The 25816-nt window shown below is 38.5% G+C and overlaps 8 protein-coding genes across 12 annotated transcripts; 4 read left to right on the top strand and 4 right to left on the bottom strand.

Annotated features, from left to right (window-relative positions):
• Positions 1–25: 25 nt before the first annotated feature.
• Positions 26–3047, bottom strand: LOC119071452 (protein FAM98A). The gene is made up of 10 exons (XM_037176302.1): positions 2900–3047; positions 2178–2313; positions 1900–2118; positions 1702–1837; positions 1477–1637; positions 1253–1407; positions 1100–1187; positions 956–1039; positions 328–616; positions 26–272 (listed from the first exon to the last, which is right to left on the bottom strand). The coding sequence occupies exons 1-10, from the start codon at positions 2941–2943 to the stop codon at positions 112–114; spliced, it is 1473 nt and encodes a 490-aa protein (XP_037032197.1). The 5' UTR covers positions 2944–3047; the 3' UTR covers positions 26–111.
• A 262-nt stretch (positions 3048–3309) lies between these two features.
• Positions 3310–4375, top strand: LOC119071454 (coiled-coil domain-containing protein 25). Its single transcript, XM_037176306.1, has 5 exons — positions 3310–3548; positions 3619–3664; positions 3735–3837; positions 3915–4095; positions 4152–4375. The coding sequence occupies exons 1-5, from the start codon at positions 3430–3432 to the stop codon at positions 4327–4329; spliced, it is 627 nt and encodes a 208-aa protein (XP_037032201.1). The 5' UTR covers positions 3310–3429; the 3' UTR covers positions 4330–4375.
• LOC119071455 (mitochondrial import inner membrane translocase subunit Tim8) lies at positions 4374–4924 on the bottom strand. Its single transcript, XM_037176307.1, has 2 exons — positions 4721–4924; positions 4374–4668 (listed from the first exon to the last, which is right to left on the bottom strand). Exons 1-2 carry the CDS (start codon positions 4814–4816, stop codon positions 4501–4503), a joined length of 264 nt encoding a protein of 87 aa, XP_037032202.1. The 5' UTR covers positions 4817–4924; the 3' UTR covers positions 4374–4500.
• A 1740-nt stretch (positions 4925–6664) lies between these two features.
• On the top strand, positions 6665–7592 carry LOC119071693 (origin recognition complex subunit 6-like). The gene is made up of 3 exons (XM_037176681.1): positions 6665–6883; positions 6952–7351; positions 7420–7592. The coding sequence occupies exons 1-3, from the start codon at positions 6701–6703 to the stop codon at positions 7551–7553; spliced, it is 717 nt and encodes a 238-aa protein (XP_037032576.1). The 5' UTR covers positions 6665–6700; the 3' UTR covers positions 7554–7592.
• A 163-nt stretch (positions 7593–7755) lies between these two features.
• LOC119072034 (dnaJ homolog subfamily C member 24-like) lies at positions 7756–8175 on the bottom strand. Its single transcript, XM_037177151.1, has one exon. The coding sequence runs from the start codon at positions 8173–8175 to the stop codon at positions 7756–7758; it is 420 nt and encodes a 139-aa protein (XP_037033046.1).
• Positions 8176–8538: 363 nt separating this feature from the next.
• On the top strand, positions 8539–11739 carry LOC119072097 (clathrin light chain). 5 transcript variants are annotated; one of them, XM_037177251.1, is made up of 6 exons: positions 8541–8822; positions 9207–9293; positions 9491–9529; positions 9839–10028; positions 10405–10416; positions 11362–11739. In XM_037177251.1, the coding sequence occupies exons 1-6, from the start codon at positions 8675–8677 to the stop codon at positions 11546–11548; spliced, it is 663 nt and encodes a 220-aa protein (XP_037033146.1). In that variant the 5' UTR covers positions 8541–8674; the 3' UTR covers positions 11549–11739. The 5 variants fall into 5 exon arrangements, with proteins under 5 accessions (XP_037033150.1, XP_037033146.1, XP_037033148.1 ...); XM_037177253.1 differs by lacking the exon at positions 9491–9529; XM_037177252.1 differs by lacking the exon at positions 10405–10416 and having other exon boundaries at positions 8544–8822.
• Positions 11740–14068: 2329 nt separating this feature from the next.
• Positions 14069–15885, bottom strand: LOC119071695. The gene is made up of 5 exons (XM_037176683.1): positions 15687–15885; positions 15325–15620; positions 15051–15259; positions 14835–14988; positions 14069–14542 (listed from the first exon to the last, which is right to left on the bottom strand). The coding sequence occupies exons 1-5, from the start codon at positions 15737–15739 to the stop codon at positions 14481–14483; spliced, it is 774 nt and encodes a 257-aa protein (XP_037032578.1). The 5' UTR covers positions 15740–15885; the 3' UTR covers positions 14069–14480.
• A 293-nt stretch (positions 15886–16178) lies between these two features.
• On the top strand, positions 16179–20073 carry LOC119072096 (histone acetyltransferase KAT2A). The gene is made up of 15 exons (XM_037177250.1): positions 16179–16492; positions 16560–16611; positions 16679–16804; positions 17176–17321; positions 17390–17661; positions 17734–17833; positions 17893–18055; positions 18115–18360; positions 18423–18594; positions 18653–18728; positions 18789–18933; positions 18994–19053; positions 19127–19574; positions 19649–19741; positions 19807–20073. The coding sequence occupies exons 1-15, from the start codon at positions 16322–16324 to the stop codon at positions 19871–19873; spliced, it is 2337 nt and encodes a 778-aa protein (XP_037033145.1). The 5' UTR covers positions 16179–16321; the 3' UTR covers positions 19874–20073.
• Positions 20074–25816: the final 5743 nt, after the last annotated feature.

Here is a 25816-nt window from a genome sequence, read left to right as displayed (position 1 = left end):
TGGATAACAGTCGAGACCACACATAAAATTTCAGTTTCACAGCAATTCAATTTTTATTTAAAATATTCAAGTTGTTGTTACAATGTTGACAAAAGATCATTTTCAGACAGTTTATCTGCGACCACCACCACCTCCGCGACGGTAATTCGATTGACCTCTTCCATTATTATAGCCACCAGAATTGTAATTACTATCTCCACCATTACCTCCAAAGCCACCACTGTTTCTGTTACCACCTTGTTGTTGACCATTACCATCGTAACTTTGTGCGCCTGAAATTATTCATGTGAGTTCTACACAAGCACATACACAAGCCATCATTACTACCTGCTTGTGACCAGCCACCTTGAACTCGCCCCGATCCACGGTTGTTACTATAACCGCCAGCCGGTTGCTGATGATAATTTCCTTGCTGTTGATAATTTCCTTGCTGTTGATAATTTCCCTGTTGTTGATAATTTCCTTGTTGATAGTTTCCTTTGCCTTGCTGTTGATAATTTCCTTGTGGTTGTTGATAGTTTCCTTGTTGTTGATTGTTTCCCTGTGGTTGGTAGTTTCCTTTTTGTTGATATCCACCAGCGTTTTGAGCATTAGATCGTTGAGGTTGAGCTCCTCCCTAAAATTTGAGAGAAATTTTCATTGCTAATATAAAATGACTTCGGTTAAGGCAGGCCATGTAATGCAGAGAATATTTCAACAAAAAGAATCGCAGCACATTAGACAGGCTGAATCAAGATCCCTCTGCGTAATAAAAAAAAATCGAGTTTCCTTTTCGGACATGAAAAATCCTGGAAATTTTTTTCCGTCCAAAATGTTTACTGATTTAAAGGATCTGACAACAATACATTGAAAATTACCCACCCACGACCATGGCAACAATCGACAGTATAGTTGAGTATAAATGTTGTCAGTAGTCGTTGACTCAACTTGGGACTAATATTCTAGTCAAACTTACCCTTCCTCCTCCGCGGCCTCCTCCTTGTTGTCCTCCAGCGCTTCGTTGCTGCCAGAACGGCATTTCTGGAGGTGGTGGAGCATGCTAATAATGAAACGTTTAACGTTAGACCGTAGAATTACACTCCCAACTCCAAATCCATACCTCATAAGCTCTACCGCCTCGATCAGGTACCCTTCCGATTACGTGTTTCTGAATAGATGCTTGAGTATTCTTTCGTACATTTGCGCAGCTGTAGTCGAAGACAATCTCGTATGAACAACAAAAGTAGAGACGAAAGTTACTAATCTGACCTACCTAGTCTTTTCGATGATAGCCACATCGTCTCTTGCTGCTAACAGCGCTACTATATCCGTTTGGTGTCCACCGTATTGAATGGATTCTAAAAATTTACGGGGACCAGTGTAACGAGCGGCAATTTGATCCTCTTTACCTTGCGTTCTGTCCGACCACTGATTGAATTTTTGGTAAAAAGAGAAAAGAATTAAATGCCGTTTCACGTGAACGAACAGAAAGCATACCTGAAACGATTGAATCGTAACATCTAATCGGGTGATTAACATTTGCCGTCGGAGGTCGTATTCAGTGTCCAAGTCTTTTCGCACATCCTCAAGTCGATTCCATTGTTTTTCCAGTAATGGCTTATCAGGGTTAAATAACGGACTGCCCAATTGAGCAGGCCCTGCGAGAACAAAACGAGTTGGATTAGAGAGACATCTGAAACTCGATCGAAATGAACGTCTTACCACATTTCTGCAGAACTTCTGTAAGCTTCGTACTGATTTTTTCAAACACCACACCGATTGGCACATTGTTCGGCGGTTTGCCAATTTTTAACGTTGTAGCGATACTTTTCAGTGCAGCAGCAGCTGGACTTTCCGACTGAATGTTCAATGAAAATTCTATAGATTCCAATAGGAAACGAGGACAAATTCAACACTTACCACTTCGATCACAACAGCCTCTTTCGGTTTCAGTTTGTGGCACATTTTCATAGCCATTAGTTCAGTCAGCAGATAATCCAATATGATCAATCGCGATTCGACCGACAGAAAGCGCTGCGAAACCGGTCCGGAAATGAACGATTGGAATGGACACAACATTTCTTTTAAGAATCCGGACAACTCTATCATGAAATCATTGATTTCACCATCGCCGCTAACCTGCAACATTGTGCAACATAGTAAAAAGCTAAGCAGAAATCGGATGACGTCAAAATTACTTTCTCTTCAATATTCGCCAGAACTCTTATCTCGTCCGTGATCCATGCCATAAGGTCACGAAATTTCTTGGACTTGGCTCCATCATTTATTATTTCTGAGATATCCTTTTCGTCGGCTACACTTTTTCCATCGTACCTGCGACAAAAAAATGTTTTGCAATTTAATTTATTGATGAGACGTAATGTGATTTGTACAGTGGTAGTACAACACAGTGAATTCTATCACTTTGACACTTTTATCATTTTTGGTTTCTATTCCCTTTTGAGCGATCTTTTGAAACATTATTTACAAGCGTGGGCGAACGTCTGATTCAAGGCGGCTATGTCATCTGCTTATACTGCAGCGAAAGTCTAAATGAGTATGAACGCTGGATAATGAAGTCTTTCTGATAGCAACAACCTAGTTGTTTGAACTAATGAAGTAGAAGATTTTGTCAATGTGGTGAAAATATGGAGATCAAAAGGAGTGGCAGAAGTAACAGATTCACAACTTGCACTTGTGCTAGTCATATGCTTGTCGTATGTGAAATGTCTATTCCCGAACTATTGGAAAACATCGAATTATGAAGACACGGTGAACTAACTAACGATTTCCGTCACTCTATCGATCTTTTTATCTGTCCGAACCGGCATGCTATTATCTCATAGAATTCACCTTTTCCTATTAGGCCTATTCACTTCACATTTTGCCTATTTTCAAATAATTTTACATGGCCACATACCCGACAGCTTTAATAAAATCTAAAATTTCGTTAAAATCTTCCATTTCGATTCAGAACTTTGAACAAAATTGCAATGTTCGAAAGGATTTTAATGTGTCACTGTGAGCGAATCTCGCAATGAAGTTTCATTCGCGTTTGTTAGGTTGCTCTACGGTGAAAATAATGTATAAACAAAAGAGAAAAAAGTTCTTGAGCCCACGTTGACTGTATGTATACTCGCACCTCAAAAATCAAACACTCCGGCGAGCGCAAAGGATATATCACGGCTCCTATGAATGCATAGCAACAGAATCACTATTCTATCAACTGCAGAAATTGGAGAATCTTACAATTTCCAATAGTTAAAACCGAAAAATTTCTCAATTTTACAAATGCTCATCAAAACTATCGTACTCCCCACTGTCTACTCTAAACTCTGAGGTTCATCGAGTTCATCACAATTTTTTGACATATCGGCAGCGGTTCGCACAAGTCACTCGTGTATTTGCAGATTTGAATGTTTACGTTGCAAGCAACCGGATAAATTGAAAATGGTTTTCTATTTTGTCAGTAATGTGGTGTCGCCCGCATTTACCTTGTTCATGGGAGCGGAAAAGCACGAAAACGAAGAGCTAATCAGATGGGGTTGGCCCGAAGACGTCTGGTTCCAGTAAGTACACTTTTTATACGAACCCGAACCTAGTGAATGGTAATTTGATTCCAGTTTTGCCTTGTTACAGTGTCGATAAAGTGTCATCAGCCCATGTCTATTTGAGATTGCAACCGGTGAGCATCAAACATCATATTTACAGACGAATGATGCAATGCTAATGTGGGAATTGAAAATATCTTCCAGGGCCAAACTATAGAGGACGTTCCATTTGCAGTTATTGAAGATGCAGCCCAATTGGTCAAAGCGAATAGCATCAACGGCAACAAAATGAACAACGTCGATGTCGGTAGGTCATTTGAAAAGTCTTCAAAACATGCACCATATCCTCCTGCAATGATAGTGTTGAATATTTCTCCCGTGCAGTGTACACCATGTGGGAGAATTTGAAGAAAACACCGTCCATGGATGTGGGGCAAGTGTCATTCCATCGTGAAAAGGACGTGATGAAGATACGGGTTGAGAAGAGAATCAACGAAGTGGTCAATCGATTGAATAAAACTAAGATTGAATCGCATCCAGATTTCCGTGCTGAACGGGAAAAGCGGTTAGTGAAATTTTGCACATTGTGTACCCGGAGATGATGTTTTGATCTTTCCGTAGCGATGCATCTGAACGATCCGATCAAAAGAAATTGTTGCGAGATCGAAAGGAACAGGAGAAGCTTCAACAGAAGCAGAAAATGGAGGAGGCCGAGTTGCGATCTTACTCAAGTCTGATGGCCGCCGACAAAATGACATCGAATAAAGATGATGGTAACGATTCTGATGAGTTCATGTAATGATTGTAACTAACGGATGTACATTCAATTATAAAACTATTTCGTATTTGGTTTGGTCTTTTATTTCATCAAGTTGCCATGGCACCCCCAATAAACCGACGCTAAATTTCCCGTTTGACTATAACAATAATTTGAACAAAAGCGTACTCCTCTCGAAACTCCAGCACTATCCTAACCGCTGTTCTTTTGCAGCAACTGTGCAAATCGGTTCGTAATCAACAAGGATGTATCGATAAAGCGATCAACGCAATTGCTTAAGCATGTTTCCGTTCGGCTGTCCAATTTACTTCCCGGCTTGTCAACGCAGGTATCCCAACATATTTCATTAAATTCATGGATCTGCAAAGAAATATTTGAGGGCTTGCCTATTTGAGGTTATGGACGATTCTACCTGCGCTTGAACTTGAGCTTTCTGCTTTTCAATCATTAGGAATTCTTGGAGCTCAGCATCGGCTTGTGAAGATTTACTCATTTCGTAGTCACCCATTTTTTCAATTTATTTCAGTTTTCTGTCTTTTAAGCTGAACTTGAGTATTTTCTGACGAAAAGTTTTAATATGTCATGAAATTCACCAAAGAAATATTTTCATGCTTTAGTGTTGCTGTACTAGATCGCTGTCGATGAAAAGAAGAAAGGTGTGTAGCGCGTGTAGCGAGTGTAGTGCAAGGCTGTAAACTTTGGGGAGGTCATACCAAGGCTGCAAACTTTGGGGAGGTCACGCAGACCGCCATTTTATTAGATACGCGGGAACACACCACGTCTGATGATTTTACACACACAAAAAAATTCACCACATCGTCACGGCGATGACAATCATCACAGTAGGTGCATTTTTGTATGAAATCCGCCATGATATCATCAAGTGTGGTGTGTAACCGGCGTATCTGTATCTGCGTGACCTCCCCAAAGTATACAACCTTGGGTCATACGCTGTGTGTACAATGAATGTACAAACCAGATATGGTCTATCCATACAAGTCGGAGGAAATAGCGATTTCATATAAACAAACTCACTTCTCAATGATTTTCATCATTACAGGTTTTATGATCAGAGCGAAAAAACCGAAGACTACTTATTATAACTTGCCTTGGGGTACTGGTCAAAGTATTTGCTTCTCTTTCAACGAATTCTTGTTAACGTGAAGTGCAGTGGCACGAAAGTTCGCTATAATCACCATCTCTACCTTTCTTTAAAATCAGAAAATTGCTTAGAAACCTGGGCCATCTTTTTTGTGATAGGCACAACATTTTGTGAAACACAAGTAAAAAATTGTCAACCATTTTAAAAAAAGGTGTCATTAGCATCGAACTATTGTGCTAGGCCGCGCGTCTGAATGACATTACCTCCGCTCCGCACATATATTTACCTTGCCTTTTCCTTGTATCTATCATGCAACTCAGCATCATATGAAAAATAAATCTCGGCGCAAAGGTCACGCAGATGCAGATACGTGGGTTACACACCACGTTTCATGGAAAAAATTCACCACACCATACAAATTCAATTTTAAGTAGCTCCTTAGAATTGTTTATTATGTTTATTATTATGAAAAATAAATGAAATGAAATGAAATTTTGTTTGTATGAAAAAGGTGTGTTCGGTGTGTTCCAGCGTATCTAATAAAATGTGATCTGCGTGACCTTCCCAAAGTATACAGCCTTGCTTGGGCGCAAAGTACTTTATTAGGCTCACGGTGTCTGTTATGTCATTATGACACACTGCGGTTACACATCTAGAGTCTAATGAAGTACTTTGCACTCGACGTCATAAATAACCAAAGCGGAGAGATTTAAGCATAATCATTATATACGTCTTAAAGAAAACTATTTATTTACCCCCCTTGCCTTTGAATCATTAGGTTGCATGGGTCCAGAAACAAAGAAATTTATTGACAAGTTGGGATCGTTGATGAAGAGAGCATCAGGGGAGCCACGTTCCAAAGATTATCTGTTGCAGAAAATTTCTATTGCTATACAAAGAGGCAATGCGGCATGTATTCTTGGAACTTTAGGAAGTAATAGAGCGGTTGATTTTTATTTATTGTAATATTTGTTGATTGAAAAGATCGTTTTTTTACTGACTGCGCCGTATGCGAGCAGTCTTTTTTTTCGCTTTGAATAAATAAATAACCATATACATATACCTATTTCTTGTCAGAGTGCAAAGATAAAGTACTGCCTTCTTTAGGCCAACAGTCTTAGTGTACATATACAATGTATACTTTAATTTCGAAAATTCCGCAATTTTCTGACTTAAAAAAAGCTCCCTGTTTAAATTCTAGTACCGCCTGTCATAAATGACAATTGTGAGTGGTGAGTTGAAGAGGTGAAATTGAGTTTACTGTCATAACATATTAGAAAAACCGCGAAAATGGAAGTAGTGGAGGATGTATCAAAAAAACTTGAAATTGACGACAGAAAAGTAATAAATAAAGCCTCCGAGCATCTAAGGCTATTGAACATAAAAAGCACCAGTCTTCAACTCACAGAATATGCAAAAACGGTTATCTGCCTTGACATCGCTGCGACCAATACAAACTCACCATTCAATCAGGTTAGAGACGAAAATCCTGATAATTTAAATCGTCTTCCACTTCAATGAAATCTTTAATTAAATACCAGGAAACCGCTCTGGCACTGCTCTGCTATGGTAAAGCTAGATATCGCAAAGAGAAAAATATCATCCAACGCGTCCTGAACGTAACACAAGTGCCCGATGTTCGAAGCATCTGTTCGATTATACGAGTAGCCAATCAAAAAGAATTGGAAGAACGGGCCACCAAAATGCTGAAAGAATACAGAGCCACCACTGATCTAACCGATTCCCATCCGCAATATGATGCGATGGCTGTGTATTACACCAGCAAAATGATGAAACTGAAAGTGAACGAGGACAAACTGATCGACGTTAGTCACCTGAAACGTATGCAATGGAGTCACTTGAAAACTAAATGGCAACGATGGTTAGATGTAAATAAAATCAAATTAACGGACACCACAAAGAAAAGGAATGCCGACAAAGGTAAGGATCATTCAACATCTTAAAGATTTATGCTGAGAAATAGCTGAACGGAATTGTTTCCTTTCTAGCTGGTGCTGAGACCGTAGATGACACTAAGGAAAATGTGATGCCGAAAGTAAAATGCATCGAGGCAACGGAAAGTTATGAAGATTGGAAGAAGAGGGTACTTGCAAAGGCTTATGCTGATTTAAAGTCTGGATAGACAATTTCGATCAAAAATAAATTTTTTATAACAATCAAATCTGTCGAAGTTTTTAAGAATTCACTCCAAAGCCGAAGGAATCAAAATGAATACAATGATCGTGATAGATCACTTAAGTCACATTTGCGAAACCCCGAAGAAGTTGCGCCACAACAATAAACCCGTTCAATCGCTTGGTTTAACAAACTTTTATTTTCCATTGTCACAGTGTCACTCCAATGACCAAAGAACACTCATCACATTCCAGGTAACTACCATCCTTATCAACATCCTCCTTAAACACTACAAACTGCGCTCCACAACGGCAGTCACGACAATAGCTATTCGACTCTGGGTCAAACTGAAAGTCCATGTCCAAATTGACCACTTCGTGGACTATTCGATTCTCACTGAATTGTTTCTGTAAGATTTCTGCATCATAGGCTCTACGTTTGTCCGGATCGCGTAGAATGTGCCAGGCCTCATTCAGTCGAACAAATAACTCGGATTTGGCGTTTTGCTCTTGTTTATCGGGATGGTGTTTGAGGATTAAGGTTTGATACGATTTCTTTATCTCATCTGTCGATGCGGTTGGATCACAGTTGAGGATTTCGTAGAAGGTGTCACCGGTGGTGTTGGTCATTTTATGTTATGAGAACATTTCGTGCTGAAGAAAGCAACAAGAGAACAATAACAAACTTTATGAAAACAAGCAGCTGTCAAGTCCGATATCGATATTTCATAGGCAAAATTTAACTGTCCCAGTTTCAAAAAATTGATGAGATTTTGTTTATTTCTAAGTAGGTGCACTCCGTGCACTCCAAGTGAAAGCTCCGAGGTCTCGTAAATTAAGGGATTATTCAGTGACTATCTACTGCCTACATTAAATTTATCAAGTCAGTGCATAAACGACGTGTAACGCTGCTTTGTTATACAACCACTTTGATTGCATAGTTTATCGGCTGGGTCACGCACTACACTTGTTACCATCGTCGTTCTCGTTATTTTTCATTTTGGTGAGTCAATCAATTCCGTGACATATCATCATCACTTTCTTGCTTTGTCAATAAATTGAACGGGAGTGTTAATATTCTCAAAAGATTGTCACGAAAAGCTAAACGCTAAAATTTAATTGTCGCACCATGGACGCATTCGATGATAATTTTGAACAAACTGAAGTCGATCCAGCCGCCGAATTTCTGGCCCGAGAAAAGGATCAATTAGCTGGTTTGGAAGATGAACTGGAGCCTGCTGCACTGTCGGCACCAGTCAGTCAACTTAGATTGGATGGTAAGGATTTTTGTTGTTGTTTTAATTGCCTAGATGGGGCGTATTGTTGTCGTCCGCAAATATTGTGATAATAATTTTGTGAAAGAGGTTCAAATCGTATATACGCAGAGCAAACAAAAGAAATTATTTTTACAAGCAAATTACACTTTAGGTCAATATGATGATTATCCATTTTAGTGTTGTTACTTTTTGTTGCGATCGAAATATATTGATTTTTATTTTGCTTTGCCATTTGGATGTTTAAAATACGAGTTGTAAAAACGCAAAAAAGAAATTTTGACCGATTAAGTGGAGCTTTCCTTTATTTATCAATGTAAAACCTAAAACAATCTGTGGAATGCATTTTTTTGGTTTTGTTTTCTTATTTTTCTTTTGTATCACCAGACAATGTCAAAGAGGAACTATCTGGGAGCTTTGAAATGATTAACAACGAGAACGAGCAGAACGAATATGCTGGCTTCAACACATCAAGTAATTTTTTTTTGTTTCAAAATTTTTTGTCAATTTTTTTTCGATTTTGATTTTCCTATCAATTTGCATGAATTTTTAACCAACAAACGTTTTTTGATGGAATTAATCAAATTTTGATTTCCAATTCAAATTTCTTTTGCCTGTTAAATCCACACTTAACGCTTCTGTTTAATTTCATAAAAATTCTTATTTGAAAGATCAATATGATTATGATCAAGATTTTGGTTACGAAGAAGGTAAGTTGATTGAATATAACGTTTGATGTTTGTTTTGTAATAAAAAAAAAATTATAATTCATTCATCCATCCATCCATCTCTTACCGGGGTTAATTGGACCATAAATTTCCGGTTTCAAAATTACATCTTCTCCAGATGCTAACTTTAATGACTGATGATCTTCTTTTAACTAAACTATTTTGAAATTTAGACATCTACTTCAAACTTTAATGGGATGGGAATAAGACCGACCTTCTCTCATCATAAAATCATTGAAAAAAATATGGAACTTGATCCGAGCCAAACTAACTCAAGATCGTATTTTACAGCATCTCCAGTTGTACGCGAAGAGCCGGAACGCATTAAATTGTGGCGTGAGGAGCAGAAAACTCGTTTGGAACAAAAGGATCTCGAAGAAGAAAAGAAGAAAGAAGAGCTAAAAGAACAAGCTCGAAAGGAACTAGAAGATTGGTACAAGCATCATGAAGAGGCGATTGCAAAGACGAAATCGTCGAACCGGTAAGTCAACCAATTTTTTTTTTAATGAAATAAATTCAAACGTCGAGCCTACGACTCTTTCAATCGCTCATTGAGCCCACGATTTTAACGGTTTTTTTAATCGATTGGAACAGAGGGCAACGAAAGGGCTGTCGGTTCGATCTTATCGAGAATAAATCCAATAAACATACATGTCTCGGACTTCTTTGATGAAATTTCTACCAAAGTAGTACTTTATTGACAATGACAAATTTGAAGGACTTTGTCAATAAAAATTATATTTTGGAAGAGTCAATGATTGTCTCGACGGTGTTTGGTTAATTGGTTTGTTAATCAACATTTTTTTTCACCAAACTTGAATAAAATTTGAAAACTCTTAATGCTTGCCAATCAAAAGGGAATCTGCTAAGTGAGTATTGAATGGAAATTTTGTTACGTTAGACCTAAGTCGTAAGTTGTGTTAAAGTTGTGAGTTGTTAGCAAACTATGCTAGACTTGACTTCAAAACTGTTACCATGGCGATAATGTCATCATAGATTGTGGTATTTAGATTGTGTAGGTAATTTGTAGCTAAGTATCAGTAGCAGTTTATTCATGGCTTAAGATGAATAGAGACGCGGAAAACGTTAACAATTGATGTGAATAGTAGTGAAATTGCAATCGAACTTCGTCAACCGAGTCTATCATTTACCAAGCGTCACCTTAATTTATTTCGAGAGACTTTGACTGCATAATTAACCATCATCGTAGCGGTAATGTAACTTTCTTCACGAGTTCAATTTTCCCTTTTATTGAGTTAGTATTCAGTTATAAGGAATTCGTTACTTTAAAGGAATCATAAGCCAAGACAACATGACCTACGCAGGGTTCTACTTAATCTAGAGAGCTCCAAGCCATCGTGCGAGCTGTTATAACTATCGACAAATCATAGGTCTCGGGTTGCAATAACTCTCGCGGGTCATGACTTCCTCTCCTCCGTAATTGTTGTTGTGACTGGTTTGCTTCAAGGAACTTTATTCACCGCTACTGCTACTTAATAAACAAAATCCGGAGCAAATTCTTCCATATCGTATCACAGTATCACACATTTGACTTAAATTTTAAAAAATATCTCGTCGTGTCTCCGGAAACATACAAAACGTAATACTATTCCGTCGTGCCAATTGATAAGCCTAATTTTTATCTAAGTATGGACAGCTGAAATATTCGTGGTGATTTTGAAAAACTTTTTTGCTGTAGTCTGGTTGTTGTTCGGCATTGTTAACGTTATCCGCAACAACCACTTGAGAAATTCCTTGAACTTGTCAACGTTCGATGACAGATCTTTAATTTACAATTAATCAAAAATTTGCAGAAACGCTGAAAAACAATTTGTTGCTGAATTGCCGGACGAAATGGAACCGGGCACCGAATGGGAACGTATCGCCAAACTGTGCGACTTCAATCCGAAATCAGCCAAGTCCAGCCGCGACGTATCACGATTGAGATCGATCATTTTGCAATTGAAACAGAATCCACTGCCAACAACAAAAGTTGCGTAAATGGGATTTCGTTTGTTGAAATCGACCGGACAACGGTGTGTGTATTAATAACAATTTATGAAATTAATGTATTCAAATTTTTGATTTATTTCAATTCAAAAAGCATTGTAATTGCTGCGTCAATTTAGATGAACACAGAAATTATCTTATTTAGACATTTCCATTATAATAAAAATGATTTATCGGTTAAATACGATTGAAGTTTCATTTCATTGTGCTCTCAACCTGGATTTGGTATACTCACTCATTTTATACTACAGACGAGCTAAAGTTTTCGACGAAATTGTGGTTCGGTGGAACTCTAAGACTATTTCCTTTCTCGTCAAATTGGTCCTTGATTGTTCCTTTAGAAATATCTGCTACTACTGCCAATATGGAGTGTGTGTAACTAAAGCTCGGGACAGGTCCTATTCACGTCACAAATAAATATTCCATCGCCTAACGGCAATAGATCGAATTTAGTATGATTTGTAGTGCAGTTGCCTGTACCTCTACGCGTGTGCAAATAATGTTTTTTACCTGGTACCCAAAATCAGATTTCCCGAATTTCCCGGTATCCTTAAAATTTAGCCAGATTTCCCGATAAAAAAGTTTTGATTTCCCGTTAAAAATTTTCTCATTTCCCGGTGAATGTAATATTTATTTTGTTTTTCAATTAAGTTTGATCTAATACTGTCGTGACAAACATGAATTATATTATAAAACGTTGAAAGCCAAAGTCTCGCATTCCAAATGTTTTTTATTTTTTCATTTATGTCAGATTTGTAATATTTTTCGTTTTATACTCTCAGCTATTGTAATGCCTGCCTAATGATTCCAGGTGCGACATATGAGATGTTACTGAATGATCGTGAGCGGAGCGAGCGAAAAATTTTAGCGATTTTTACTTTGAAAATTGTCAATTTTCTGCTTTGTACATTCTATTTCGGACTTCCCAGCGAAATATTTGTCACGGCACAGCGCCTGTGAAATTTTAGAAGAGAGAGAATGATCGCGAGCCGAGCGAGTGAGAAAATTTTGCGATTTTATAATTTTAAACCTTTCCATTTCTGACTCAGCCATTTCGAATCGATTTCCCGTTTTAATCGATTTCCTGTTTTTTTTTCAATTTCCCGGCAAATTTGTTTTTTCGTCTTTTTCGATGTCTCGTTTTTATCGACTTCCCGTTTTTTTCGATTTCCCGTCTTTCCGAATTTTCCTGTGAGTTCGACTTCCCGTTTTTTCTCGATTTCCTGTTTTTTCGATTTCCAGTCTATTGCGATTTCCCGGTGAGTTTGATTTCCCGGTGAGTTTGATTTCCCGGTGAGTTCGATTTCTCGGTCAGTATGACTTCCCATCAATTTCGATTTCCAGTCAATTTCAATTTCCCGGTGAGTTCGATTTCCTGGCGTGTTCGTATACTTGGTCAGTATGATTTCCCATCAATAGACCGTGTGCGATTTTGAGAAAAAAGTTTCATACTTCAATAAAAAGAAGATTTACTATGAAAACCATTGAAAAAAATATTTATTTATTTATAGAAATTATTGAAAAATATTGTTCTCATCCCTATGCCATCCCACTTATTAGAATCTTAGTAAGAATCCAATTAGAATGAATTAGAATGGTTCGGATATCCTTTTAGTTTCTTTCAAATTACAGCTTTTAAAGTGAGATATAAAATCAAACAGACATTTTTCAGATATTCTGTTTACACTTTTGTTCTACATAATAATAATCTACATCAATTAAAAATAAATTTTTTATACTGCACACGGTCTATTGCGATTTCCAGTCAATATCGATTTCCCGGTGAGTTCGATTTCTCGGTCAGTATGATTTCCAATCAATTTCGATTTCCAGTCAATTTCAATTTCCCTGTGAGTTTGATTTCCCGGTGAGTTGAACTTCCCGGTGAGTTCGATTTCTCGGTCAGTATGATTTCCCATCAATTTTGATTTCCAGTCAATTTCAATTTCCCGGTGAGTTCGATTTTTCAGAGAGTTCGATTTCCCGGTGAGTTCGATTTTTCGGTGAGTTCGATTTCTCATCAATTTCGATTTCCCGTCAATTTCAATTTCCCGTTATTTTCAATTTTCCCTGGCTTACCGCTTCACGGTGTAACGTCTTCTATTGGTGGATTTCCCGGTATCCCGGTTTTCATCCAAACAATTTCCCGGTACACATTATTTGAACACACGTACCTCTACAAAGCGATTGAATACTGAATTAAATTTGCATGACCGGTTCAGGGGCCTTTTACAATAATGATGTTTTTTCGAAAAAGGAAAAGGTGGTTTTGGCGTATAGAGAACAATATTTACGGCTGAGATATAAACTTGCCATACTCTCGTTAAAGCCAATACACATGAGCATCTGGTGTCAGTTGAGAATAGGATATATCTATTGTTAAAACCAGTTAATACGTTATCAAAACCGGTCCTAACAATTGAAATATCATATTCCCAACTGACACTAGATGCTAGTGTGTATTGGGCTTAAGGGCTTTGTTAAATTGTGGATTCTTACGGTCAATTTAGCTTCTTCGGAAGTTTTATGGATAAATTTACGATGTCTATTTCTACCTGTTCTGGGGATTCGATAACACTATGCAAATTTGCTTCTAAAAATGCACCTTTATTAGTATTTATTACTTATTTATATATTGCATCAGTTAGTACGAAGACAGTGACTTAAATAATAAAAACTAAAATTTAATCCATTTAAGGTTAGAGCACGCAATCGATAAAAAAAAATTAAATTCATTTATCGATTTTTTGAATCGACTATTTTCCAACCGTAAAACATAAAATAATTTGTAAATAAAGAAAATTTCTTTTAAAATAAAAACTGAAAAATAACACTCACTGGCACGCAAAAGCTTTGCTACTAATTTTCAAGTAATGCCAAAAATTCAAGGAACGTAAAATATATGTTGATACGATTTCTCGGTCTAGAATGGAACAGTCCACTGAACAAATTTCAGTCTGCCAAGGTTGTCCATGAAATCTAAGCCTGAAAAATATTTTTGCTTTTAAGTTTATTTTTATGATGGCTTATGGATGAAGAAGTGGCAACAAAGAACATTTTCCAGCATAAAAGCATGGTACTGGTACAGGAAACATTCTCAAGTGGTCTTTCGACACTGAGTGGCCGTTGTGACCCAACTCTTTATGTGAAGTCTGAGTTAATCACGCAGTCGATGATTTTGGCAAAGAATTCTCAATTTTCAGAAGTTTTTTTTTACCAAACTTTTAACTGACTTTCAGATTGTTATAACATTTCGAGAAATAATATTTCTACCTACCAGTTAGGCCAGGTAGTCCAACATATTTGAGCTTAGACCAATTCAGCAATCCAAAATTATGATTCGATAAAGCAGAACAATAACTCAGATTCAAATCTATGAGATGATCGTTCAGTGGGCTGTTTGGCAGATGATCTAACCATTGATCAGAAATCTGAAATTTTAGGAAGTACCGTTATTACACTTTGTTGTACAAGTTGTTGGGCAGCAACTTACACCGTTGTGGCTCATATCCAATTTCTCCAATTTTAGGTTTCTGAGAATTGTGCCACATTCATCGGTAAGGTTTACGCAATTTTTTAAATTCAAATGCTTTAAATGTTTGAGTTCGGTTAATCCTGTGATGGATTTATCGGTAACATTATCGACATCTTTTAGACACAATAGCGTTAAGTGCTTCATTCTAGGAATGAAATTCTGCAATGCTGCAATAACAAAATGTTGTACATCATCAGTAGACTGTAAATTTCTTGTCCGAAGACCACCTCACTCTTTCTTTTAATGTGGCAATAAGGACCACCTAAAGTTAGCTCTCTCAAATGGACACAATTTTGGGAAATGGCATGCAAAATGGAATCCGTGGTCACCGAATCTCTAAGATTTAAATTTGTTACTTCTCTGTTGAGCAGTGCTCTGATTGTCTTTTTATTTCGTAATCCGTGCTTTCGTGTCTGAGACAAGTAGCCAGTTACGTATTTCAAAATAACACGTTTGATGCAGTTCGGCAGACATTGTATTATATTCGGTTCAGTCTTGTGTATGTCCTTTGCAAACACCCGAAGCGACCTTTTTTGGTAAAAATTTGTTTTCAAAAATAATTTCCATTTGCAATTCGGTTTCTTCAAGTCTTACATATCGAACAAGCTGTCGGGACATAATTGATCCGTAGCAACTTTATCACACATTATTCACGCATAAATTGCAACATCAAGTCAAAATTATTGTTTGTTAGGCAACAACAAGCCAAAAGTAAATAAATAACAAAGGCTCTGGCAAACAAACATACATACACGGATACATCGTCGAACTAAGAATCAGAGCCGTGTATGATAGCCAAGCATGTTTTCCTAGCTGTCACATTTTGTGTTTTCACAAAAATTTTTTTAAATGTCACGGGACGAGTTGTCCCGGACGACGAGACTCTTGTCGCAGTTCCTTTGCCTTTGTGATAAACGTATTTTGCGTTTCATTCACTTATTGTCGATCGTATTTATATCATTGCCCAATTAAATGACTTTTCACTTCAAATGGAAGATTATAATGTTTTGACAGGCATGAATGACATGCAACTGTTGTAGATAGCTTAGAAGGCTTTTGTGTGTGTAGATCTATCAGCTGTCATTTTGACGTCTAACACTCCTGCATTTTTCACACCATTGACCAAAAGTATCAACGCTACTCTTCTACAACGAAATTGATTATTTTTTGAAGATTTAAGTCTTTCGAGGTCAATTTTCAATTGGTGTCCGTTTTGGAAAAGTCTAGCAATGTCGTCGGAAGAAGTTACACTGAATAGTGACGTTGTTGTAAAGCAGGAGCAGTCAGCAACGGACAGTACTGAAAAGAATCCTAGCACAGCACAGCCACCACAAGCAAAACCTGCCCAAGAACAAACGCGAACCGAGAATTTGCAGAGAATTCAGCAGCGTAAATTAAAAGTAATTTTTTTTGTTGCACTTCAATTGCATTTCTTCATTTTGATCAATGCAATGTCCGTTATTGTAGATCTACAAATTACCCAAGCCACAGAAAATGGCTAAATTATCCATGTATTCAGGTATGCAATTCGTGCTATTCGATTAGGATTGATAGTTGAAGTACTAAACTTTTTAAAATTCATTTAGCTTGTCAAAAATGCCGTTGCACCGGATGGAAAACACAAGAGGAAAATCGACACAGAGACGTTGAAAGCAATTATTGTCCAAAGTTTACGGAAGAATGTAGGAATCCCAGCTGCAAACATCCACTGGGTAAGTTGAAATGTAACGTTTTTGACTGGCTTTGTATAGTAGTTACTGCTTCTGGTGTTGAAAGTCCTAAAGTCTGCATATCAGCTGGACTATGGACTCTATAGTGTGTTGAGTGGTATCAGGTCGTACTTTATTCGGCTGCCCAAACAGACACCTCTCAGCTTTTTTGAAATTTCTCATTTGGTTCTAAATAACCAATTCAGTTATTAGAGCGTTTCCCGTTGTATTTCACGGGAAAAGATTTGCTCTTCGCTCAGTATTTTCTATGGCAAAGGCTTTCTAGTTATCTTATCAGCTGAAACTGATATCAATGCAACTTGCAGGAACCAACTCACCTTCGTTCACTAAAATTGTTGATTTTGTTGTTACAGAAAACCACATATCGCACTTGACGGACATAACTGATGTACAATTGAATGAATTGCTGGGAGCGATTGTCGATATTGAAAACTTGTTCATTAGCATGCATCGCGAGGTGGATGAGGAGACACGTAAAGTGTACAACTACTTGTTTCATGTGAGTTCAACCAAACTGACTCAGTTTGCGACGACCGAAACTAACATAAAAAAAACCTATTTTTTCAGCTCTTGCGACAATGCATTCTGTCGCGTCAACAAGCCGTTATACGAGGTCCGCTTGGCGATCCACCATTCGAACAACCGTCCATATCGAAGGCAGTATCGAATTTCTTGTTTTTGAAGTACAATCATTTGGGTCAAGCGGAATTCACAATGATGACCGAGGTGGCGAAAACGTTTCTCAATTGTCTGAACTTTTGGAGCTTTGAAAGTCCCAGCGTACGATGCAAGGAGTTGTCACACGAGGATGCATCGACTTACAAAATAAATTACACGAGGTACCGCAGAGGCTTTACTGTTTACAATACTTTCTATGATGAGGTTTGATTGAATCCTGGAATTCTTTTCAGATGGTTGGTATTCTGTCATGTTCCAGCATTCTGCAATTCACTCACACATTTCGAAACTACGCAAGTTTTTGGTCGAACGCTGTTAAAGGCTGTGTTTAAAGTAATGACCGATTGGGGATTGATACAAAGTCAAATTTACCAATAACTTCTCACTTTCAGTACGTTTGCTATCAACTGAAATTGAAAATGCAAGCTGATAAAGACCGGATGCCTGTCGAACGACGATCGATGCTAGTTCAATTACCAAAATTTTTGGACGCTTTGCGGCACGAAGTTATCAACGATGATTCACCCATCTGGGATCCAAATTTCAAACCTCCCGGTAAGTCAAAAGTGAATTCTCGGACTCGAAACGTTCTGATCAATTCGATGTCACGTCAGTTGCTCTACTGCTACAAAGAAAACGCGAACGTGAAAACAACAACACCCTGCATGGACATGGAGCCAGTACATCCGGTAAAAAATACAATAACGAGCCGTCGTCTAGCAAAAAGTATAAGAAAGCCGATCCGGATAGCGAAGACGTTTCGGATGATGTGATTTTGAAGGCCATTAAGCGCATTAACGAGTCAAATTATGCCAACAAAACTGAGCTCATCACACCTGAAATAGCTCCTCGAGATGAAGGTATGATGGCAACAATTCAATTCTACTTGACGGAGCTTAACTGACTGTTTTCTTTTCTACAGCTGCTAAGGCCCAGGAGCAGAGAGGTGAAATCGAATTTCATGTTCTTGGCAATTCTTTAACTCATCCGGTTAGCAAACAATCAATGCTTTGGCTACTGGGATTGCACAGCGTTTTTGCGCATCAGCTTACTGAAATGCCACGAGAGTACATTAGCCAGCTCGTATTCGATCCGTAAGTTTATTTGGATTTTAGAGACGAGAATCTATTGCCAACGAGAATTTCATTACAGAAAACACAAAACATTGGCTGTCATTAAAGATGGAACACCGATCGGAGGGATCTGTTTCCGCACATTTCCAACGCAAGTAAGTGAAACAAACGACTCGATTTGTCTACTTCGACTAAGAGACTCACTGTTTTCTCAGGGTTTCACCGAAATAGTATTTTGTGCGGTGACTAGTAGCAAACAGGTTAAAGGATACGGAACGCACATGATGAACCATTTGAAGGACTATAGCACACAGCGGGGTATTAAACACTTTTTAACTTATGCAGATGAGTTCGCCATAGGTAAAGTGTAGATTGGTCCACATCGGGTGTCCCACATACTAAACCTTAAAATTGATTTAGGTTACTTCCGCAAGCAAGGCTTTTCCGATGATATTAAAGTTGCCCGGCCGGTATATGCTGGTGTGTATTTGCGTCGTCATCGACTCTAAGCCGTTTAGCACACGGATCTTAACCTTAAGCTTCGTCGTTTCAGGTTACATCAAAGAATATGAAGGTGCCACATTAATGCACTGTGAACTACATCCCAGTCTCGTATACACACAATTCAGTTCGGTGATCCGGAAGCAGAAGGAAATCGTAAAAGAATTAATATCGCAGCGCCAGCAAGACGTACAAAAGGTTCATCCGGGCTTAACCTGCTTCAAAGAGGGCGTCCGAAGTATACCGGTCGATTCGATACCCGGTTTACGTGAAATCGGTTGGAAACCACAAGCTCGAGCACAACGAGCATCACGACCGGAAGAATCGGCTGATCCGGACAAATTAATGATCACATTTAACACAATATTGGGAACGGTTCGGACACATGCAAATGCTTGGCCATTTTTAAAGCCTGTTAGTGCTGTTACCGTTCCGGATTATTACGATCTCATCAAGTATCCAATGGATTTGAAGACTATGGGTGACCGACTGAAAAAAGGGTGAGACATTGAAAACGCAATCGCATTCATACAGACCCGTTGAATGAACGTTTTTCGTACAAAAAATCATTTAGATACTACGTAACACGACGTCTGTTCATGGCTGACATGGCAAGGATATTTTCCAATTGTCGCTTGTATAACTCCCCGGAAACTGAATATATTCGGTAGGATGAGCATTACTCTCAATTTAACATATAGCAACACTTTACGCTTTGATCCGTTATTGCAGATGTGCCAACATTCTAGAACGCTATTTTCAAACCAAAATGAAGGAGATTGGCCTGTGGGACAAATGATGTTTGGAGACGGTGTTAGATGTACGGCAAAGTACATTGGTGAGCGATGGACCGATCGAAACGTTTATGGTAGATGGAACGTTCGTTGAGGTTGAACACAGCACGATTGTGATGCGCTGAGAAATTTTATTAGAAAAAAAACTTATTGTAAACTGTGTGTGCCCCGGATCTGAAAATGTATTAAAATTATGTTTAACAAATTTGGACGTTTTTTCATCTGGATTCCGAAATCGAAACTTGTTTTGTAATTTTAGTTGATTTTTTATTTAACAATAATTTGATTCACACTTAAACGAACAGTGTATTGGCGTTATAATTTCAGAAAGGGAATAACCTGATGTTTTCACTTCCCACAAAGAAATAATTAATTTTAAACAATATTCAGAGTAAACTTATTAATAATTTCAAAAAACATAGCTAACGCCGACCCGTACGAAACACCTATTTGTATCAAAAGCCTTTATTGTGAAACTCTTCATTTCTTTTACTTCATTCTCTACTGAAAAGCTATTCGCGCTTTAAAATCACTTGCATTATCCACTCTTTGCCTTGTTATCATATACAAATAAATTGCCGGAGGCAATATAGACAGCCCCGTACGAAGTCAACTTTCATAAATTCCTATTTATATTTCCTATAAATAAACATTTCACAGATAAATATGCTATTATATAGCTATATATGCCTGCATATAGCTCAATATAGGTGAATATAGATATATATAGATGTCCATATATGGAAGGCCTTAAACACCACACCACACACACATAACCAATTACTTCTCTGTTAACAGAAACTCTCTAAGTACCATTTTTCCCAAGATATTTCACTTTACCTTTATTTTCAAAATCAATTCAACAATTTATAAATTATAAATAAAAAATTTCACCAAGATTCTTTGATGGAGGAAGAGTTCCAAGAATCGAGGCAACGTTTCCTCGTTGAATGGCAACAGAAATTCGTTGAATCAAATAACTTGTTGCTCGACGTTCGTTAGTGACTGTTTGATTTTGCTTCCGATTTGTTTCAATAATTGAAAACCCACTTTACCAATGACTCCTGATGTTTCTGATGCAATTGGGACGAAAATAAATTGATCCATTAAGTGCCTGTAGTGGTCAAATTTCTTGTCTTCCGCTTGTTTGGCTGCAAAGCCACGATCACGTGACGTTCTATCGACATAGGATTTTGCAAAGGTGTCAGCACAAGTGTAATCCCAAAGTAAGGACTTTCCTTTGGCCCAAGGGACCAATGTAAGACCATCTGGTTTCTTTCCATCAGGTCGTGAACAACCTGGTGGTTCACGAACGCAAGGTACTTCTGCCGATTTCAGCGATCGCTGGATTATGTCATTAACGGATTCATGCTTTGGTCTTGTTCCTGCAGCTTTTGCACATGACATACCATGTCGACCGAATTTGTCGACTTTTGAGCCGCATACACACCTGTGAGGTTGAACGATTGCTGCACCGAGTCGAAGAGATGTTGCGACACGAAATTCGTCGTTACTCAAGTGGGACCCAAGCTGTGGGGATGGGAGAGCTTGCAGCCAGGCACCGGTTTCAGGACATGAATTGGCCAAGAATCGGGCTTTGTCTTCTTTTGTATGTAACGAATTCTGTATTGTTATGACCTTCTGCTCAATTTCGAAAATCTCCCATGAATGTTGGTAGATTCGAACATTATCCTCAGGTAAGGAACCAAACTTTCGACACCACTGTTCTTCTGCTTCAGCCATAACAAGGTCCATTTGTCGGAAGGGTTCAGGTAACAACTGGTCCAGTAAGGAAGAAACATTATACATTGATGACAAGAAGCATGGTAAAGCGATATCAGAGGCGTGTCGAATTCCAATTCCACCATGTCTAATAGGCAACGAAGACTCTTTCCATGATCTGTCCATTAAATTGATATTGAGGATAGACTCGATCGAACTTTTCAAAACATTGTCATAATGAAGCAAGCCGGTTTTGTTGCGCCACATTGGTGAACCACGAAGAAAGAATATAAGCCTTGGAATCGTAACAGACATTCGTAACAGGAAGTATATGCACTGTGCATACTTATGCTTTTCAAATTCTCGCACAAATTTTTCAAATCTTCGGTTTTCTTATTCAGGCATAAAATGGACGCAGCTTCGGTTAAAGGACTTCCAAGAAGAAATTCATTTTCTGCATTCATTATTTGAATACCATCCGAAACTGAATTAAATCTCCGTTGCCATTCGAGCTCCACATCATTCATATCAGTGCCAAGTATGGCCATTTCACATTTATTGAAGTTCACGTCAAGGCCTATCAATTTTGCTTTTTCGATGATCGTTTTGAAAGCTCTCAGAACATCTTCCGGGTTTCCTGCGATGGTACCGTCATCCAGGTACCAAATATTCAAATCCAAATTTTGTAGATTTGAAATAATGTCGTGAATAACGAGGCAAAATAAAGCCGGGCCGAGAGGGTCGCCTTGTTGAACTCCCTTTTGAGACAAAATTACATGTTCTTGGTAGTAAACATTAGACGGGTATCTATAGCATTGTTCGACAAATTTGTAAATTTCGGGAATTTTGTCTTTCACTTTATGCAGCAGAACGTCTCGCCTTAACTCATTGAACGCATTTCTTATGTCGATTTTTAAGAAAATGCGGATTGATTCGTGTATGGAGTTATAGTACAACCGTGCGGCATGTGCTCCAGCCTCTGCACCATTTTTGATTCCAACGCCCAATTGTCGAGGAAGAAATAAGTTACTGAGAACTGAAGATACCCTTCGACATGCAATTTTCGCTGAAATTCTTCTCCAGATGTTGCCAACAGCTATTGGTCGAATGCCTCCACATTTTTTCTGCAACGCAGTCAACGATGCACCATATAGATACGGACAAATCGATTGTGGAACACTGCCTTTCAGAATCGTTTCAGCGAGTGATGTTACGGCTCTCATTACTCTAGTTCCTGCTTCACCATTCTTAATATAAAGAACGTCTTTCACTTTTATTAAAATCCAATATGGCCACCGGCAGCCATTTTGTTAGGAGACCGGAAATTTTAACGACGCTTTACATTCGTTAATATCTTTCAAACAAAAAAAAAATCATGAAATTCGGTCAAAATTTACTCGAGATATTGACAAAATACTCCACGTTCACTGTACGGCCGAGTAGCCAGATAAGAGCTCACTCCAAGAGACCTAGCTCACGCTCCGGAGAACAAAATTTCAAAAAAAAATTTGTATGGTCAATACCTATCTAATAAAGCTAAAACAGACGACATATGTTCAAATGTGGCCGACCTACAAGCAAAAACTGCTTGCCGCCCTGTGCCTGTTTCACACCAAGGGGTCTAACTCACGAGTCGGTCATCCGATTTCCAAAAACTTTTTTTTTTGTCGATCGGTATTGTAAATACCTTTCATTTGATGTATCACTTACAAGTGTAACGTTTAAATGTCCGGAGATATCTTCGAAAAACCGTAAAGCACTTATTGGGCCACAGCTCGGGAGGGGTCGATCCAAAATCACTCATCTTCGAACTTAGCCTGTCTTTTGACCAAACGGGAAAAAAAAAGAATTTTCAAAATCGGATGCGTTTTACTCAAGTTATCGTGCAGACAGACGGACAGACGGACATATTTTTTTCACTGATTTGGCATCTCTAGACAACCACAATAGGTTTCCCCTTACTCAGGGAGTCCAATTCGACGTGTTACAAACGTATGCGTAAACCTATAAGACCCCAGTACTTCGTACGGGTCTAAAAAGTAGAAACCTTCGATTGGAAGGTTCGACCGAAAATTCTTAACAAAAATATAAATCAAACAAACAGTGCATTTCAGAAAGATAACATTTCTGATGTCAATTGAAAAAAAGGAAGAATTATTTTGGCACAATTGACCATAACTTTTGTAAATGTGTGATGGAAAAGGATCGCTTCTTTGCTTCTCCTGGAAGACTTTGAGATAACTTTCGAATGACAAGAACACCAACGTGTCCGCTATGGACAATGTAGTGCGAAATTTTTGACATTTCAAGAAGGTATTGCTGGAGATGTGCACGTCGTTGTTGTCCAATTTTGAAACTGATCACCACTCGTTCGCTCTCCAAAAATGCATTTAGACCGGAGCAATCGTTGCATGAACAATTCGTTATGACGTTCCCACGCCAATTTAGAACGGGCTTGGAAGCTTCCATTAGCATTTCTAGAACGAAATGCAGCGCGACATCCATCCAAAATGGTGACAAGTTTTCTGAATTGTTAGGAACCAGTCGCAATAAGACTGGAACAACCAAAAACATTGACTCATCTTTTGCAAAATTGATCATTTTGAAATCCAATTTCTCCGCTAAACGACAAGCGGATATAGAAAAAAATCAAGTTCATGCCAGAGGGCCGTTAATGAAAATAGATATGAGTTCTTCAAAATAGTTTGTATTGTGTTGTGAACGATGGTTTTCTTGTCTTCCTCCATGTCTTCAATACCAATTCGGCCAAGCAGTTCAATTCCATCATCCGGGAATAGTTGTTGAACATTTCAGGTACTTGGCCTGCGAAAGTTTTCCAGCCGTACTTTTCACAGACGTCGACCACCAATGGCATTGATACTTCATTCAGCATTACGCAATTTGAGAACACCGACTGAATCAGCGGAATGTCCTTCATATCCACAATAGCCTTGATAACATCGATCGATTTATTGCCTCCGAACGATATGATTTCTTTGGCCCAACTTTTCAACTTCACTTCAACGGTGTTGTCCTTCACTTTACCACGATACGTGTCGATCTCCTTCAAGAAAATATTATCTAAATCGGCTGAACTGGCGCCGCATTTCTTTGGAACTTCGAGAAGAAAGCGTTTCGGCCAGAAGACAATCGCTGCACTACTATGAAAACGAGTAACATCTAGAGCGCCAATGCAGTTTGGTTTAAGCTTCTTACGGTACGGATCAATGTTCTTGAAGCAGTCTTGAGGAATGACTTCAGCATCAAATTTTACAGTCAGCGAAGTAGTTAACAAATTTGTTCCGTCAGTCGCAACCAATTTGCTTATGCTGAAAGAGAAGTCCGTGGCTGTGATTTGTCCGGAGTTTTCTTTGTTTAAGATGGCCAAGTGCACAGCCAAATCGTTTTCTTTTGCGACGTAGACCAAAAAATTAGCAATCGATCTGTCAGTCGCCTTCAAATTGTCCAAAGAAAGATCCGAATACTTATGTTTCAGGGCGTACACCAATTTTCCGCGATATTCCCAATTCTTTATCAGATTTAGCAGTGCCGGCTCAAGTGCATGTTGTCGTGGAGCCGTTGGGATAAACGATCTGCGACTTATCAAGTGGCAGATAAGACAAACTCGATATCCTTCTGTTACTGGAGAAATGGAATTGCAGTCACGGTAAAACGCAGTGAAGAATGTGCTGAATGTATTGCTTCTATTTTCCGAGCTGAAATCTGCCGTTATCGTTTTGCCGTCACGGCTAAACTGAATCTTTCCTCCTTTGTAGACTGATGGTAGCTGAATCACCAGCTTACCAAACATTCCATCGACGTTGTCCGAATTTTCAACAGGCTGATGATCCGGCTAGAGCAACAGCTTGTGCAGCAATGGCGTGAATGAGAAGTCAATGAACATCTCTTCCTTGATCGTAGCTACGAGTTCGTCGTTAATGAAATCATTCCAGATTAGATTTAAAAACTGTAAATAGAAATACGGTCTGACGTAAACAAACGATTGAACTCGTAAATTTAAGGTTTTGGGGACAAACGAATCGTTCGGTTTGATAGAGGAATTTCAAGGACAATCTTTCATCTTGGAACTGAGCCTATCATGACTCAAGAAACATTTTCCGTAAAATAAATCAGTTCGGTGGAACTACAGATGTTTAGGGACCTTAAGCAGATACTTCGACAAACGCACACAATGACATTATCAAAAAGTTTCCATTGGACCCCTG

Source organism: Bradysia coprophila (genome assembly GCF_014529535.1).
Source record: "Bradysia coprophila strain Holo2 chromosome IV unlocalized genomic scaffold, BU_Bcop_v1 contig_5, whole genome shotgun sequence".
NCBI classification, from domain to species: Eukaryota; Metazoa; Arthropoda; class Insecta; order Diptera; family Sciaridae; genus Bradysia; species Bradysia coprophila.
Note: the sequence above shows the minus strand (reverse complement) of the source record. Positions and strands in the feature narration are given on the sequence as shown.

Coding starts and splice junctions, on each gene's coding strand:
- LOC119071452 (XM_037176302.1), bottom strand. CDS start 2,943: ATGGAAGATTTTAACGAAATTTTAGATTTTATTAAAGCTGTCGG. Junction 1,408..1,476: donor TTACGATTCAATCGTTTCAG/GTATGCTTTCTG, acceptor AAATTCAATCAG/TGGTCGGACAGAACGCAAGG. Junction 617..955: donor GAGGCCGCGGAGGAGGAAGG/GTAAGTTTGACT, acceptor CTCAAATTTTAG/GGAGGAGCTCAACCTCAACG.
- LOC119071454 (XM_037176306.1), top strand. CDS start 3,430: ATGGTTTTCTATTTTGTCAGTAATGTGGTGTCGCCCGCATTTACCTTG. Junction 3,549..3,618: donor CCCGAAGACGTCTGGTTCCA/GTAAGTACACTT, acceptor GCCTTGTTACAG/TGTCGATAAAGTGTCATCAG. Junction 4,096..4,151: donor CGTGCTGAACGGGAAAAGCG/GTTAGTGAAATT, acceptor ATCTTTCCGTAG/CGATGCATCTGAACGATCCG.
- LOC119071455 (XM_037176307.1), bottom strand. CDS start 4,816: ATGGGTGACTACGAAATGAGTAAATCTTCACAAGCCGATGCTGAGCTC. Junction 4,669..4,720: donor AAGCTCAAGTTCAAGCGCAG/GTAGAATCGTCC, acceptor ATTTCTTTGCAG/ATCCATGAATTTAATGAAAT.
- LOC119071693 (XM_037176681.1), top strand. CDS start 6,701: ATGGAAGTAGTGGAGGATGTATCAAAAAAACTTGAAATTGACGACAGA. Junction 6,884..6,951: donor CAAACTCACCATTCAATCAG/GTTAGAGACGAA, acceptor ATTAAATACCAG/GAAACCGCTCTGGCACTGCT. Junction 7,352..7,419: donor GAAAAGGAATGCCGACAAAG/GTAAGGATCATT, acceptor TTTCCTTTCTAG/CTGGTGCTGAGACCGTAGAT.
- LOC119072034 (XM_037177151.1), bottom strand. CDS start 8,175: ATGACCAACACCACCGGTGACACCTTCTACGAAATCCTCAACTGTGAT.
- LOC119072097 (XM_037177251.1), top strand. CDS start 8,675: ATGGACGCATTCGATGATAATTTTGAACAAACTGAAGTCGATCCAGCC. Junction 8,823..9,206: donor CAGTCAACTTAGATTGGATG/GTAAGGATTTTT, acceptor TTGTATCACCAG/ACAATGTCAAAGAGGAACTA. Junction 9,530..9,838: donor AGATTTTGGTTACGAAGAAG/GTAAGTTGATTG, acceptor CGTATTTTACAG/CATCTCCAGTTGTACGCGAA.
- LOC119071695 (XM_037176683.1), bottom strand. CDS start 15,739: ATGTGTGATAAAGTTGCTACGGATCAATTATGTCCCGACAGCTTGTTC. Junction 15,260..15,324: donor TTGCCACATTAAAAGAAAGA/GTGAGGTGGTCT, acceptor TTGTTATTGCAG/CATTGCAGAATTTCATTCCT. Junction 14,989..15,050: donor TGGATATGAGCCACAACGGT/GTAAGTTGCTGC, acceptor CTAAAATTTCAG/ATTTCTGATCAATGGTTAGA.
- LOC119072096 (XM_037177250.1), top strand. CDS start 16,322: ATGTCGTCGGAAGAAGTTACACTGAATAGTGACGTTGTTGTAAAGCAG. Junction 16,805..17,175: donor CAGCTGCAAACATCCACTGG/GTAAGTTGAAAT, acceptor TTGTTGTTACAG/AAAACCACATATCGCACTTG. Junction 18,934..18,993: donor TGCAGATGAGTTCGCCATAG/GTAAAGTGTAGA, acceptor AAATTGATTTAG/GTTACTTCCGCAAGCAAGGC.